A 14387-nucleotide genomic window follows, 5' to 3' on the forward strand; every position below is an offset into this window, starting at 1 on the left:
GAAACAAGCAGAGGAAGAAGGATCGTCAGAGGCTTTAACGTGAACACTGTGTAGGTCTGACTGACAGATCAGTGCTATTTACACTTAAAATCTCCAATGGGAAAGAAATTGCTCTTATCAAGTCTGCACATACTGTAATTTTCCTTCTGATGCTGAGCATTGACTCAGCCTAGAGCAGACACCTTCAAATACAACAATCGGGGTAATCTATTTTCTTTTAGTCTAAGGTTAACACCTAGATCCTATTGTAAAAATCATCTGCAAAAGTTCTTGCAAATAACAGCAAGAAAATCCTGGGGAGCTGCGTCACAGTGCCTTGTGGTGATGCTTTCTGAAACGTGACCGGTGAATGGCAGCGAAATTGGAGTTGACTGTGACATAACTTAAGCCTAAGAACAAACTGCATGATACCCATGTTTTACTTTTGAATTTTCAAGGATGCCATTGGTGCTCAAAGAATTTTAAATTCTTGTTGCTTTCTTCACATCTATTCTGTTTGTTGGCAGTAGACAGGAGGCTCAGCGTGCTCTGTCAGTGGTGCAGCCTTCCCTGCTGGGGCCCTCGGAGCTGCAGGTGCCTCAGGCTTTCTGGTTGTGCTAGGCGTGCATGTGCAGATTTCTGTGGGACTGCAACTTCAGATACTTTTTAGACAACCAGTCTGGGTAGAATCCCTCCCTTGCTTTTGTGGAAGACAGGACACAAGGGTTACTTTTTAGCTGGGTCACACTTGATCTCTTTTGCTGTGGGGCATAGAAGCAGTTGCATTGCCATAGCCAAGGGAATGAGCTGTATGAGAGCAGGCCAGGGTGACCAAAAAAAAAAAAAAAAAAAAACCAACAGTGAGAGGTAAAGTGCTTAAGCCAATGTCAACACTGGTTGAGGGCAGCACCCTGAAAAGGCTACTTCTTTCCCACCAAATTTAATGATAGTAAAAGAATCCAAGGCATGTAGTCACCGTAAATTAAGTGTTATTTCTATACAAGTACACAGTTCTGAATGTGTGCTAACTTAAGCATAGAGGGGCAAATGAAATAGGACAATTGATTTATTTCCAAAAAAAAAAAAAAAGTTTTGCAAATGTTTTAATAGGCGTTATCCCCCCAAAAAGTTAATTGTGGATCACTTAGTTTCTAAGCAGTAATAGTATTAAACCTGTAAAATGAATTCAGTATCTGCTATGTGCAATAAATATACTATATTTTAATATATAAATAAATTAATTATTCATTTTATTGTTTTTGTTATCACAATTTAAGTGAGAAGTTCAATGTAGGCTAAATTAAGGGGCTTCTACTGCTATCACTTGTGGGGTGTTTACAGGTAAGTGGGCAGAAGTGGGCTCAGATATTGAGGCTGGTAGACAGTGGGACAGCACTGTATGGCATGGAAATGGCAATCTGCTACTACATGTATGAAGCACCTATCTTGTCCCAGTTGTATTTCCTTTGAACTTTTCTTGCCCTGCTGCCATGCATCTGAGAGCATAAAGATGCAAGCACAGATGTAGCACCATCTAGTGTCCCTTTTTTTAGAAGGGGAATCAAAGTGCTTCTGAAGGTGTCTGTGTCTTTTCCTGTGATCGCAGTGCAGACATAGAGACTTCCAGGCAGGTGTTGGTGGAAACAACAGCTGGGGAAATGGGACTTCCTCCCCTATCTAACACCTCCCACACTTTTGTTTGTGAAGAAGGAAGTGCTGTAATCTTGGCATGATGAAGCAGAGTATCACTATTAAGTGTCTGTTCCAATTCTGTGAATTATAAAAGCCTCTTAATCTGATTGCCTTTTCTTTGTCAGCTGCTGTCAGACAAAGGCTGTCCTCCTGGATTGGAAAGTACAATGGGGATGGAAGTCTGAAATATCGTTGGAGTATGGAGTTACTCTTCTGGCATCCAGACATCCACCACAGTGGATTTACAGCATTTTTTCCCCTCTTAATACATACATAACACAGTATCATTAGCCATCTTCAGTGTGTTCACTTTGTGTGTTTTCTCATGTCTGAAGACTCTCCATTTGCAATGATTTTGGCACAGTGTACTTTGTAATTCGAGAGCTAGCTGTTTAATATGCCATGTAGGTTTCCTTCATCCTTCTCTGAGAAAGGAGCGAATGAATGGACTGTGATTTAAATTGCCTAGCTTCTTCATTAGTTTGCATAATTCATTTGTTCGTTATACTAATTACTCTTTCCAAATGCATGTAGAAGTGTGTTTTCTGGCTGTTGTGGTCTGGGCAATTCCCTGAGGGTTCTTGGGAAATTCTTTGTGATGATAGCTTTTTCTGTGTCTTGTGTTTAATGCTTCTCAGTAGGCTATATTCTCTCACAAGTTGATTTAAAAAAAAAAAAAACACTAAGAACTACATCACGGGATGGGTCAAACCATGAAATCCCTTCTTCTCTCAGCAAGGTGGTCTCTCTCAGAAATGTTGGAATTGTTTGACCTTGCAGGTCCTGTACGTCACACCTCACTGCAGTGACCGGCAACCATAGCGTCCAGAGAAACCAACACAATCTCCTTGCAGCATACATTTTTTCACTGGATTTTCATCCTCTCCCTTGTTCAGGCTTTAATGATGGTCTCATATGAAACAGAGCTGTTCCTTCCTTCAGATGTTACCGCTCTTCATGGCAACAATTGCCAGTTTTGGTAACTGATGTAATTTTGACTGTGTTTTTTTCTGTAACCATTTCATTTTAAAGGGCATCCCTAGGGCCTGCAGAATTTCCAAGCCACTTCCCCTAGTCCCACTCCGAAGGAGCGAGGTTTTGTTTGAAAAGGCTGAATTTCTCTTCCTTTTGTCTGGAGTTTGGCAAAGCCTGACTACCCAAAACTAGTTCCTTAAGGATTTGGGTAATGTAGGCTGTTTTAACCTAGAGGGCATGCTAGAACTCTTTCTAGAACGCTTTAATCTTGTTACGTGGGAGGTAGGAAGGTCTCTCATCTGTGACCGGCCTGTGTTGGATGTGTGAGATACCACCACTGCTGTGTGCTCCGTATTCTGAGGCTGTCCGACGGGGTGCTCTGGCTGTGCTTGGTAGCATTTACATGCTGCATGGTTGTCCTCTAAGCCTTCGTGGTTACAGAAGTATTAATAAAGCAGTAACAGCTTTGAGTTGCTTCCCTCCATTTGAACTTCTCTGAGTGGTGTTGTGGTTAACTTTCCCTTTTAGTGGTTCTTCCCTCTACTGCATAAACTTACTCTAGCACTTCGTTCTTTTTCAGTTGCTGTTTTGGGGTATCTCTTCCATGTCTTTCTCAGTTTTGTAGGTATAAGAGAGAGGTGCAAGATGCTGTGCATTGCAGCTGTCCATCTGTAACTCCAGCTACACAAACAAATGCCCACCTGGGTCAGACTGGCTCTTACAGCAGCAATAGCAGATGCTAAGTGTGGAGAACACATGTGCAGCTGCAATCAGTAGTCTGTTCTCAGCATGTGTATCCCCATCGTGCAGAGCTTCTGTACCAGGGATACAGAGAGCACAACCCTGTCTAGTTCTTGGAGTGTCCATTTAGTGTTTGACTCCGTCCATTCCGCTTACCTTCATGATTTTGATACTATGTCATATTTACACACTGGCCTTTTCCTCTCCCATCTCCCTCAGTTTCTCCTTTAAAGTTTGGGATTGTGGCCTCTTACCTCGCTCCATTTACTTTGCTATTTCTGTCACCAGTCTCATTCTGTAAGCCTGATATAATGTTGGTCTCTTCTCCCCCTTCTTTCCTACCAATTGTTATAAGCAGCTATTGCTAAATTATGAACACTCATTCTTTTTCTAAAGCAAGCCAGATATGCTAGCAATATTAGTGTGAGATTGCTCCCTGAGCAAAACAAGAACGATGGCTTTAATGACTTTAATTCTATCTAGCATACTTAAATAAATAAATAAATAAATTATTCTCCATGCCTGCTGTATTGTTGCCTCTGCTTGAATTTTCTGACTGGCTTTTGGTGGCATCCCATTCCATTTCATACAGCTTTTCCTGCTTTTTTTTTTTTTAAACTTCTGCTTCATACCAGTTGTTTTCCAGCTTTTGCCCCTTGCCAGTAACTTAGTGTTCTTCCTGATTGCTTTCCTGTGGCAGGTTCATACAGTGCGTCTTAACCTGTATCCCAGGTGTGCTTTTTTTTCTTTCAGCAATTACCTTTTTCAGTGACTACCTTTTTTTCCCCCCCCCCTTTTTTTTTTTTCCCACCAAGCAGGCTTCTGCTGCTACTGTTTTGCAGCTTATCCAGCCCTCTTGCTGACTAGCATCATACTAAGAGGAGGAATATATGGGTTTTGGTGTAAGCTATTAATTCTAAAGTGACCATGAAAGCAACTGCAGGAATTACTGAAGTCCAGTGTGATGTTTTTTACTTTGTTTCTATATTTCCCTTGTTTGTGGGAGGCATGCTTGTCCTTCCTAAATGTGTCATTTACTTAGGGTATGGAAGAGCAGGAGGTTTAAGTACTCATTGGTGTTCTGGGTTTGTTCTTTGGAGAATGAGCTCTGAAGGGCAAGTGCCTCGTGGATTTCCTGGGGGTTGTGTGTGTGTCTGTATGTGTGTTGGTCCCCCGTGTGTTCTCCCCCAGATTGCATTTATTGTGTTGCACGTAAACAGTACTAGCAGGCTAAAAAGCTATGTTTGATTATTGGTGCATTCAAATATGTGAAAATACATTTATTCCATTATTTTGCCTCCATGGCATGCAATGATAGTGCAGCCATGCACACCCTCAATGCACATGTAAGTATCCATCCCAAACCAGCACTTTTTCCTGGTAAAGTCAACATTTGTAAAAAATCAAGCTACATCAGAATTAATCCTTTTTGTGTGTGTGATTCTCAAGCTTCTACAGCTCTTATTCAGAGGCTGGCACACTTTGTAGCTGGGCTGAACAACAAGCAAAAGCAGGACAATTGTTTCTCAGGGTTTTCTGTACTCAGTGAGTTATCAATGGGCTCCTTTGCCTTTTCAAGACATTCGCAGTCTGTCTTGGCAGCTAGAAGGTCCTAGTGGTTAATGGATGTGTTTGTTCTTACTGCTGCTGAACAGCGTGTTGCCAGTATGCATTTGATACATGAATAGGTTTTGTTCTTGCTCTAGAAGAATGGCCGCAGTGGTGGAGTTTCCTTTTTCTTTTTTTTTCCTATTTAATGTAGAAATAAATGCATTAATACGGCTGCATTTATCTACAGGGAGAAGCATTTCCATACTGAAGCAAAACTTGTTTAAATTGATGGCATTGATGTACAGTAGGGACCTAATATTTTAATGGCCTCTCATCGCAGAGATCTGTTTCCCCCTATTATACCCAGCAGGAATTTGTGTGTAGGATGAAACCACAGCAAAGAGACTTTAACTTAATAAACAATGACATTCCTCACAATAGAGCTGCAGTTCCCAGAGGTTTTAGCTTTGTTAGCTTTGGCATTCCCTATTTTGTCTCCATCTTTATCCGTTGTGTGTTGCTAAGCCAAGTTTTCTCTTACCTTACCTCTTCAAGATGCTTTCGGTTGCCTAATTTAAGCAGAATGCCCTACCAGGGAGGCTAATGGGCTGGAAATGCTAATATTTTATGCACCCAAACATGCAGGCAAGGGCTGAGCCCTGGGTCTTATCTGGGAGGACAGTCCCATGGCCTGCCCACACTGCACACGGGCTCGGCCAGGGCCTGGCATGACAGAACTGAAGGAACAGCATTTTTTTATTCCCCTTCACTTGGTAGCCTGGTCAATGCAATGATTTTTGCTGTGCAACAGTGTTCCTGTGGATGAGACTGAGTGATCTGGTCCTTCATACCAATTCTCCTTTGTAGCGAAGGAGAATTGTGGTGTGTTCTGTAGCTTACACAAAGCTTTTAAATCTCAGAAGGGAGGCTTTTATCTTTTTCCCCAGTAATAAAGCTGGATTTATTCAGAGGGAAGGAGTGGGGGGAGGAAAAGCCAAGTGTCTCCTATCCTTGCCCTTGTACATATGTGTTTGTATGAACTGAAATATGAAATGTCAGATAACTGAAGTAAAAAATAGCGTTGTATAGGGAATGTAATGAGAATCCCAGGTTTGTTGTCTTGCCTTTTTCATGGGATTGGACTTGTCATCCAGCATTCCTGTCCTGTGACTGTGTGCCCATGCAGCTGCCTGCCTGTCCATGGCTTGTGGCCCGCCTACGCAATGTGAGAAGCCCAGTGGGATCTCTGTGAGCATCAGGGAAAGGGCTGCGGTAGTGCTGAGCTGCAGGTCAGCTGAAGCACAGCTAGGGCAGCCTGGAATGGGAATGCCTGAGGTTGGTGCAGGGTGTTTTATTTTCCTGTCAAAGACTGAATTTTGACAGGATTTTCCATGTGGAGAGGCAGAAGAACCACTGTTTAACCAACTCTGATTAAAGGTGTGGCAGGACTTGCAATTCCAAAATCCTGTCATACCAGGCAAGTTACAGAAGCTGCTGTGGCTGTTTGAGGAGGCTGAGTTTTAAAAGAACAAGATGGTTTTCTCGTTGAAGATCTTTTTTTCCTGCAGTTTGGTATTGCAATCAGCGATAAGACTTGTGATATTTAGGATGCTGATGCCATCTTTCGCTTTGGGCAAGTCAATGAGTTAGGAGGATTTTTTTTTCCTAAGTAGTTATTTTCTTTGCCCCAGATATAATCACACACTTTACAAATATGATATGTAAATTTTAATGTACGTTCCTGTTTTAGGACTTCCATTAGCCACATTCTGGTCATCCTAGAACTGAAATTGAATATCAGTATGGTGAGTTTGGGTTTTTGACCTGTTACAGGTATATGTACAGAGTAATTGTTAAATAATGTCCAAGATATACTTCTGATTTGGACCCCAGACAGTATTTAATGCCTGTTTCCCTGTGTCCCTTGAGAGCTCAAATACTGGACGACTACAGGCTGTATTTCCTTCCTTAGTAGACAGCAAGCAGCCTAATTGCAAAGTTGAAGCTTGTCTGCCCTTTTGCTTTCCATTTTTATCTGGATCTGTTCACAACAGTAATGAGTAGTTCACTGCATTCCCTGAATGTCTAAATTAACAGAAAGCATCCTAAAAAGGATGCTGCCAGGCTGCTTCGTACAGCCAGGAGCTATCTGCTGGAAAGCCTTTAGAGAGAGGCCATTTTCCTTGCCTCTGTCCCTGGAATATGATTAGTCTTTAGGCCTGTGGCCTGATGACAAAGGAGAATCCTAATGTCGTTACAGCCTCTTGGTTGGTTGTCAAGCCAGATTAGGTGACATTTCTCTGAAGGAGTTTCCAGAAGTTTCTCAGCCAGGTGGAATGGGATGACATTTAATGTTATGGAGTTGCATATTCCTTCACCCTTCTAAAACTGGGGCGGTACACTGAGAACCATAAATGGGGCACTTCTTACTTAAAGAGTAGAAAATGTAATGCTTTTTTGTCTGAAGGTACGCATTCTATGGAGATTTGTCATTTTACATACACGGATACAAAATTTACAAGTGCTTACCAGCCCTTTGATTTTGAGGGGCACAGGCTCCATTTTGTCTTTCAGTTCATGTTCTCTGTGTGTGTATGCACCTCATGAGGCAAAGGGGCAGTCAAGATTCGCTAGTAGCTCGCACAAGATAACCTCAAGTTGATGAACTTCAATTTCTTGTGTTACATGTGGCTGGACTTTAGCCTCCATGCTGTAGCTCTGATCTGCAAAGAATCTTCCTTTTACCTAACTAGTAGGGAGCCAGCCCTGGAACTGACTCTTTTCAGGTATTGTGTGCTTTTTAAAAAAAATAATATTTTTGATAATAATTTTTAATAATATTTTTTTTACAAATAATTTTTATTGGCCAACCATTTCCAAAGAGTTTTTAAGCTTCTCTGTTTTAAACTTTAGAGAACTGTGTGTCAAGGAGGGGTGTAGCATGTGGAAGGGGGTGGGAAATGGGACAGAGCTGAAAACTAGCATGAGGAATAGGTAGTTCCATGAATTATGGTGGTAACTTCTTCATTCTTCCTGCTTTCTGCAGACAATTTCCTTGTTTCTCTTATCGCTTTTTCTTTCCCTGCTCTTATCTAATTTCTTTTTCCTCAACCGCCCCAAAAGGTTGTGACAAGTAAAGTTTTAATTCTGTTATGGGAAATGCAAGAATTTGCCTGAGCCATGACTTTTTTTTTTTCATTTTTTCTTCATAAGAAGGAGAAGGAATTTAGAGTTCCTCTTTCTGGCTGTGGGCCGAGCACCAGCTGTTGGGAGGCAATGCAGTGGAGGCCCGCAGAAGGTGTTCAGGTTGGGTGGGTGATACAAGCCGATGACCAAAACGAGCGTTTTGAAAGCTGCCAAGCAGCACAGCACTTCCCCAAGGCCAAATTGGGAGTGGTGTTGTTCTGCTGGACATACTGCTTCTTCACAGCAACCGCTTCTCTTTTCTCAGAGGAAGCATTTCAAGGTAGCACAGCTGCTTTGAGCTGTTTGCAAGGTGTTGGCCTCTGTAAGACCACAACTCTGGAGGACAGTGCTCCAGGAATGATGCAGTTTCTGAGTAGTTTTCTTCTGGTCTCCCTTGTTTTAACTTGTGTATCCTGACCTGACACTTCTTGCATGTAATGCTGACCCAAGCATGGTTCATGTCAGGGTTGGGATTATGAGAAATTTCCTGTGTGGGTTTTACTCCGTTTACACCTGTGGGGATGCATGCTAGACACCATAGGGCTCTCATCCCAGTGGCCTCACAAAGAGCAATCTCTTGAGAACCTAAGCCCTGCAAATTCTCAGAGTATTTTAAGAAGGAAAAAAAAAATCCAGTGAGTACTGCAGACTTACCTCTGCAGAGCTATTGGTAGTCCGCATGAAAAGGGACAAAGCTCTCTCGATGAGAAACAAAAAATGACGTTTGTGCTGTCAAGGAATTGGGTAATAAGGCGCTTCTTGCAGCAGGTGGCAGTATCCACTGCTAGGAGGTTCTCTAATGACCTGGAAGGCCCTTTAACCTTGAAAGGAGAGCCTCTGCGAGAAAGCAAAGGAATAAAACCATAAAGACTGAGGATAGTTTGGAGTAGAACCAACAGACCTAAGTTAAACATTTTATATTCCATGCTATGACTGTACTGGTTACCTGTATTGTACTGTGTTTCTAAAAAACCAACCAAACAAACAAAAAATAAAACAAACAAAAAGAAAAACACAACCAACCAACCAACCAAACAAAAAAACTGCAGATGCCAGACTCTGAGATTTGTAGAATTTGTCTTCTTTCTGTGTTTGTATTTTTTTCCCCATTGTCTCTTCTCTGTTTTTTAGGTTATTTTCTCTGTCTTCTCGGTACTTATGTCAAATTGATACTAAAATTGAATTGGTGCTTTCTGTTTATCCATCTAGCTAGGTTTCATTCCTATAGTGAGATATATAATCATCTCTTCAGTCAAAGCTGTAAACAGGGGAAACAAAAAGCCAAGTAGGGGATGGAGTGTGACAGATCAGCTGTTTTAGATAACTATGTTGTTTAGAATGAGATCAATGAGATCACCAACTCTGTCTACACGTGATTTCCCTGCCTCTCCATCAACTTTCTCATGTACCTCATCCATTCTGTTGTCTTGATATCTGTAATTAACAAAAGAGAAAGGAGATACTAAAGACTGACTTCAATGCAAGCTGAGGTTGAATTGTTTGGTCATAGGTGCTGGCATAATTCTTCCCATCCAAGATGCCCAGAGAAGGGGAAATACACCAGAAGATAACTTAGCTGGACTGTTCTGCCTGGTTTTGCATCTTCTTTATTGAAAGAGAGGTTTAGAAACTGAGGCAACAACACCATTAAGAAAGAACAAAAGGTCTCTGAAATAAGTTGGTTTAATCTCTTTCAGAAAATTTTCAGAGAAAGTGGAGGAATTATGTCAGTAACTCCTACAAAAGCACACTGAACTACTTTATCTTCTGAAACTTAGGGCATGGGGAAATTCAGTTTGCACCAAAAAGAGGTGAGGTTGGGTGTTCTTGCATGTGCCACATCTAAGCAATGAGGGTAGCAAAGCACTGAAACATACTACTCATAAAGACAATAGGGAAAGGAATTAACAAATCCACAGATTTTCTTTCTCTATATGTTATTATTTTTATGGAGTACCATAAACTGTAGACTTCTCCAATATGTAAGAGTCTTAGCAAATCTTTCTTCTTAGCTCTTTTCTTTCAGTAGCCAAACCTGTAATGACCCATGCTTTGAGAAGAATCAGGAGTTCATAATTCCTGAAACAAACATTCATCTCTTTAAGTTGGTTGTAATTTACATGTAGAAGTTTCTATTTTCCAAGGATGTCCAGAAAACTGCAAGTTTAAAATCACTAGGATTACAGAAGAAAATAAATCTGTGACAGAGCAACTTCAGCTGTAGTTTCTTGCATCATTTATATTAATGATCACTTAGCTGTTTTAGACTTACATTGTTTTATTTAACTCAATAGAATGAAGTTACCACATAGGACAAGAGGAAGCTGTTAGAATTTTATGCCTGCTAGACTTCAGTTAACTTAATCATAAAACATAAATAATGTCTCATGTGCTGTGAGTAGAGAACTTACCTTACTTGTTTATCCTTGCAATATTAATCAGAAATATTAATAAAAACAATTACCTGGAAGCCTCTGTACCTACTCATTACAATAAGTGTCTGCACCTCAGAAAAGCAGGGGGAGTAAAAGTGAAGACTGCGTGACTGTAGCACTGAGAATATTGCCATGACTTAAATGGTGAACTAATGTTTAGTCATACGCAACTGTAATTATTGTGTTCTGTTTTTCTAAACAGGTAAATTACATCAGAGCCTGCTCCTATTTCCTGCTGGTATACAGATTTTAAAATCACAATAGAAGTTAGTAACAATAGCATCAAAATAAGCTGCCTTTCAAGTTACTCATTAATATATCTTTTTCAGTTGCTAAGCTTTGAATATCTCAGAAACACTCAGGATTTATTATGTAATAAGTAGAAAATTGTCTTGGTTGACTTGTATTCCACTATAATTCTTACTTCTCTACTGCCTGTCCTTTATATTCCCACAGATTTCTTTTTCACAATAAAACTGTATAGATTTCTTTCGTGTGTGCATATGTGGTATTTTTCTCAGATTCTAATGGTAACTTTTGCATTTCCATTTTTACTACATTTTATTACACAACAGGCCACTCTGCACAGAGTTAGTTGCTTGAAGCTTTCTTTTTTGATCAATAAAGTCACTCCTTTTTTCTTTTTTTTTTTTTTAATTTAAATACTAGTTAAAAGTCTAAATTGAAAGCTTGAATTTTTCAAACGTTTTTATTTTTCTATTTGCAAGAAGACCAATGCAGTCAGGTTGTGTAGACTCGTGGTTTTCACGAGATGAGAACTAATGTTTCGTCCGGAAGGGAAGGGAAGGAAACCTAACCCCATATTCTTGACAGTGAGAGCAATTAGATAATACAAAGATATATCTATATATACATACAGATATATATGCACATCATATTTTATATACATATGTATTATATATATGGATGTGTCTAAACACCTTCGAAATGTTTAGTTTACAGCAGCAGCCATTTTATGTAGGGTTAGCTGGCTTCTCTGCACTCAAATAGTTACAGGCACTAAAATGGACATTATCAGCACTTAAAAAGCTAATCAGGGCAAAAGAAAGGTTTGTACAGTTAGCGCTCAGCTCTGGAGACATGGGAATAAGGTCTTGTTTCTCTGTGTAAACTAGTAGACTCCAAGAGTACTGCGAGGACCTCTTGAAATGACGCATACAGGCACATCTCTTGTCCAACAAGCTCCATAAAAATAGTATCGTTGCACACGTGAGTGTTCCTGCTAACTTTTGCACATATATTTCTGCAATAATATTTGGGGAACATTTATGTATGTCCAAAAGTTAGCAGAATAGTCTGGATGAAAGGAGAGCAGAATACCTCCTGATGTATTATAGTGAACTACTTGAACCACAAAGTATGGTGCAACTTACCCTGTTGGGTTTTAGTTTTAATGAGCAGGATCCTGTAAAGAATATAGGCAGGAGCTTATCAGTAGGAGTATCCTTTGCCATGAGGTGTGATTGAATAGTAGCGTTCTTGACATTTTAAATTCTTGGAATGATGCTTCTGATAATACAGTATCTGGATTAGAAAGTTGAAAAAGAGGTAATTGATGGTCTGTTGAGAAGTGTGTGTTAATTGCTGTTTTTGTTTGCTATTTTTCCTGGAGAAGATTATTCCAGTAGCTTGCAGGCCTGCATCAGTCCTGCAATAATGAACTTATCCTGTATGAAAATCTGCATCTTCCTCAGGGAGCAGGGAGAGCAGGGCTGCTTTACAGCTCTGCAGGGAGCTGAGGGTGACCACAGGATGGGAAGGGCAGTGTCCTTGTCACAGAGTGCAGTCCCATTGTTCCTGAGCAGTGCTGCAGTAATGATTTAAATTGACTCTCCAATGATGATGAGATAGATGCCAGCTACTGAGTCAGGTCTCAGGACATTACAGGAATGAGTCAGTATCATCAGAGACAGAGCTGGGCACAGCTCTCCCCTACAGCACTGTGCAGGGAGGGCAGGGACCTGGGCTTGCTTAAATGGGGGTGTTGGACAGAGGGTGCTGGGGGGGTGGGGAGAACCCAGTGAGCCTGGGCAGAGCTGTGGGTGCACTCAGCCCCTGATATCTTGACTATTTACTGTGGAGTGAGTCATAGCAACCATCCCAAGGGCTATATATCACTGATTAAAGACAGAACTGCATTGCACGGTTTGGGAGCAGCCTCCCTTAGGACTTGCTCTTCCAAACCAGGTTTAGGTAGCTCCATGTCCAGTTGGGTTGTCAGTCTCTGCAAGGATTGAAATTCTCAGCCTTTCTGGGTCGCTGTTCCTAAATTTTACCATACTCATGGTGAAAAAGGTTTTCTTTTTGCTGAATTGGAGTTTCACATGTTAAAACTTCTGTCTCTTTTCCTAAATTTAAATTTCCAATTTAAATCGCAACATTTATGCAGTTGTTGATGGCCCTTGGCATCCATTTTTAAAACTGTGTGCAAAGATGATATACTTGTGAACATGAGGGACTGATAGCACAGAATTCAGGTCAAGATGGTGTCAAAAGGTGCCCTACAAGTTCTTGCTGCCAGCCATGCCATTGTATCTTCAGTGTGAATTGTGGCAGTTTGCTATTGCAATCCTGAATTTCTTCTTGAGAAAAATCTGCCAGCAGCAAAGTAGAGCGATGCTGAACTATGGTCAAGGACCAAGTTAAGGAGAAATGTAAAGCATGCAACCTAAAAACAATCTGTCTAGTAAAACAGAGAAAAATGAAAATTCCTATATGCAGTATCCCTTTCTCCATACCTGTTTTTTTTACTACCCTGTCATAGTCAATGCTCTCTTGTTCTCTATTTTGCCTCCTTCCCTCTAACCTTGTTCCTCGATAGATGAGTCCCTCCTTGTAAAAGTTGGGCTTTTTATCCTCAGAAACATGCCCTCCTATTTTGTACTAGTAAATAATCTCATTTGGGGATAATTTGTGCTAGTCTTATGTCCTAAACCTAGCTGTTTAGCTATCTAGCTGTTCTTTATGTGCAGAAAAACCTTGCCAATGTCAAACCAATCTGACATCTTTCCTAGCTTATATGTATACTACTTGGTTTAAAGTACCTAACAGAGTAACTGTCCTCTCTTTCTTTTGTCAGATGTGTGCAATAGTACCAATCTTCCTGAAGTTGAAATCATCAGTCTACTGGAAGAGCAGCTGCCTCATTATAAGCTAAGAGCAGATACAATCTATGGTTATGACCACGACGACTGGCTTCATACGCCTCTCATTTCTCCTGATGCAAATATTGACTTAACAACTGAGCAAATAGAAGAGACCTTGAAATACTTCCGTAAGTCAAAAATGCATAACTTGTACTGAGGAACAAATAAAACAGCGCTATTTTTGTTACCTTCTCTGAAGTGTCTATGTAATTCTCTTATAATTGTGAAAAGCAAGAGACCTGTTTATGGTTTATTGTGCTAGTCTTCCAGCTTTATGGAAATAATCAAAACCAGCTGTTGCATTTGTAATCTGTTCATACACCTCTTCACATTATCAAATATTGGTGAAGCCACAATACTTCCTTCTGTTTGTGATCTCCCTGGCAAGAGACTGAAATTTCTGCATCTATAAAATGTAGAAAGTTAGACCTGTTGCATTATTTGCTTTTTTTGAACATACCCTCTGACACATTTCTGTGTTGTCTGGTGACAGTGTGTAACAGCATCACATGATGACATCAAATCATTTTTCTGCAGCTTAAGATTCTATGAAAGACTTGTGAAGAACCAAACTGAGCATTTAGTTAAGATGGTTTGTCTCCTTGTTCTTTCTTCTGTTCATATTCATGCTATTGTACAGAAAAGTACTATTTGTGCCTAG

At 40.5% G+C, this 14387-nt stretch overlaps 1 protein-coding gene across 6 annotated transcripts in view; it reads left to right on the top strand.

Moving 5' to 3' along the window:
• The window catches only part of TRAK1 (trafficking kinesin protein 1), a 131417-nt gene that overhangs the window by 48800 nt on the left and 68230 nt on the right, over positions 1–14387 (top strand). For 5 of the 6 annotated variants that reach the window (XM_035549909.2, XM_035549929.2, XM_035549907.2 and 2 more), the window contains one exon: positions 13660–13854. Coding sequence is in view for 3 of the 6 variants with exons in the window: in XM_035549907.2 (XP_035405800.1) it covers positions 13660–13854 (195 nt within the window). In the remaining 3 variants the exon portion in view is untranslated. Of the gene's footprint in view, positions 1–10761; positions 10798–13659; positions 13855–14387 lie in introns of all 6 variants that reach the window. The other variant, XM_035549903.2, reaches the window with a different exon arrangement.

Source organism: Cygnus atratus, chromosome 2, assembly GCF_013377495.2.
Source record: "Cygnus atratus isolate AKBS03 ecotype Queensland, Australia chromosome 2, CAtr_DNAZoo_HiC_assembly, whole genome shotgun sequence".
Lineage (NCBI taxonomy): Eukaryota > Metazoa > Chordata > Aves > Anseriformes > Anatidae > Cygnus > Cygnus atratus.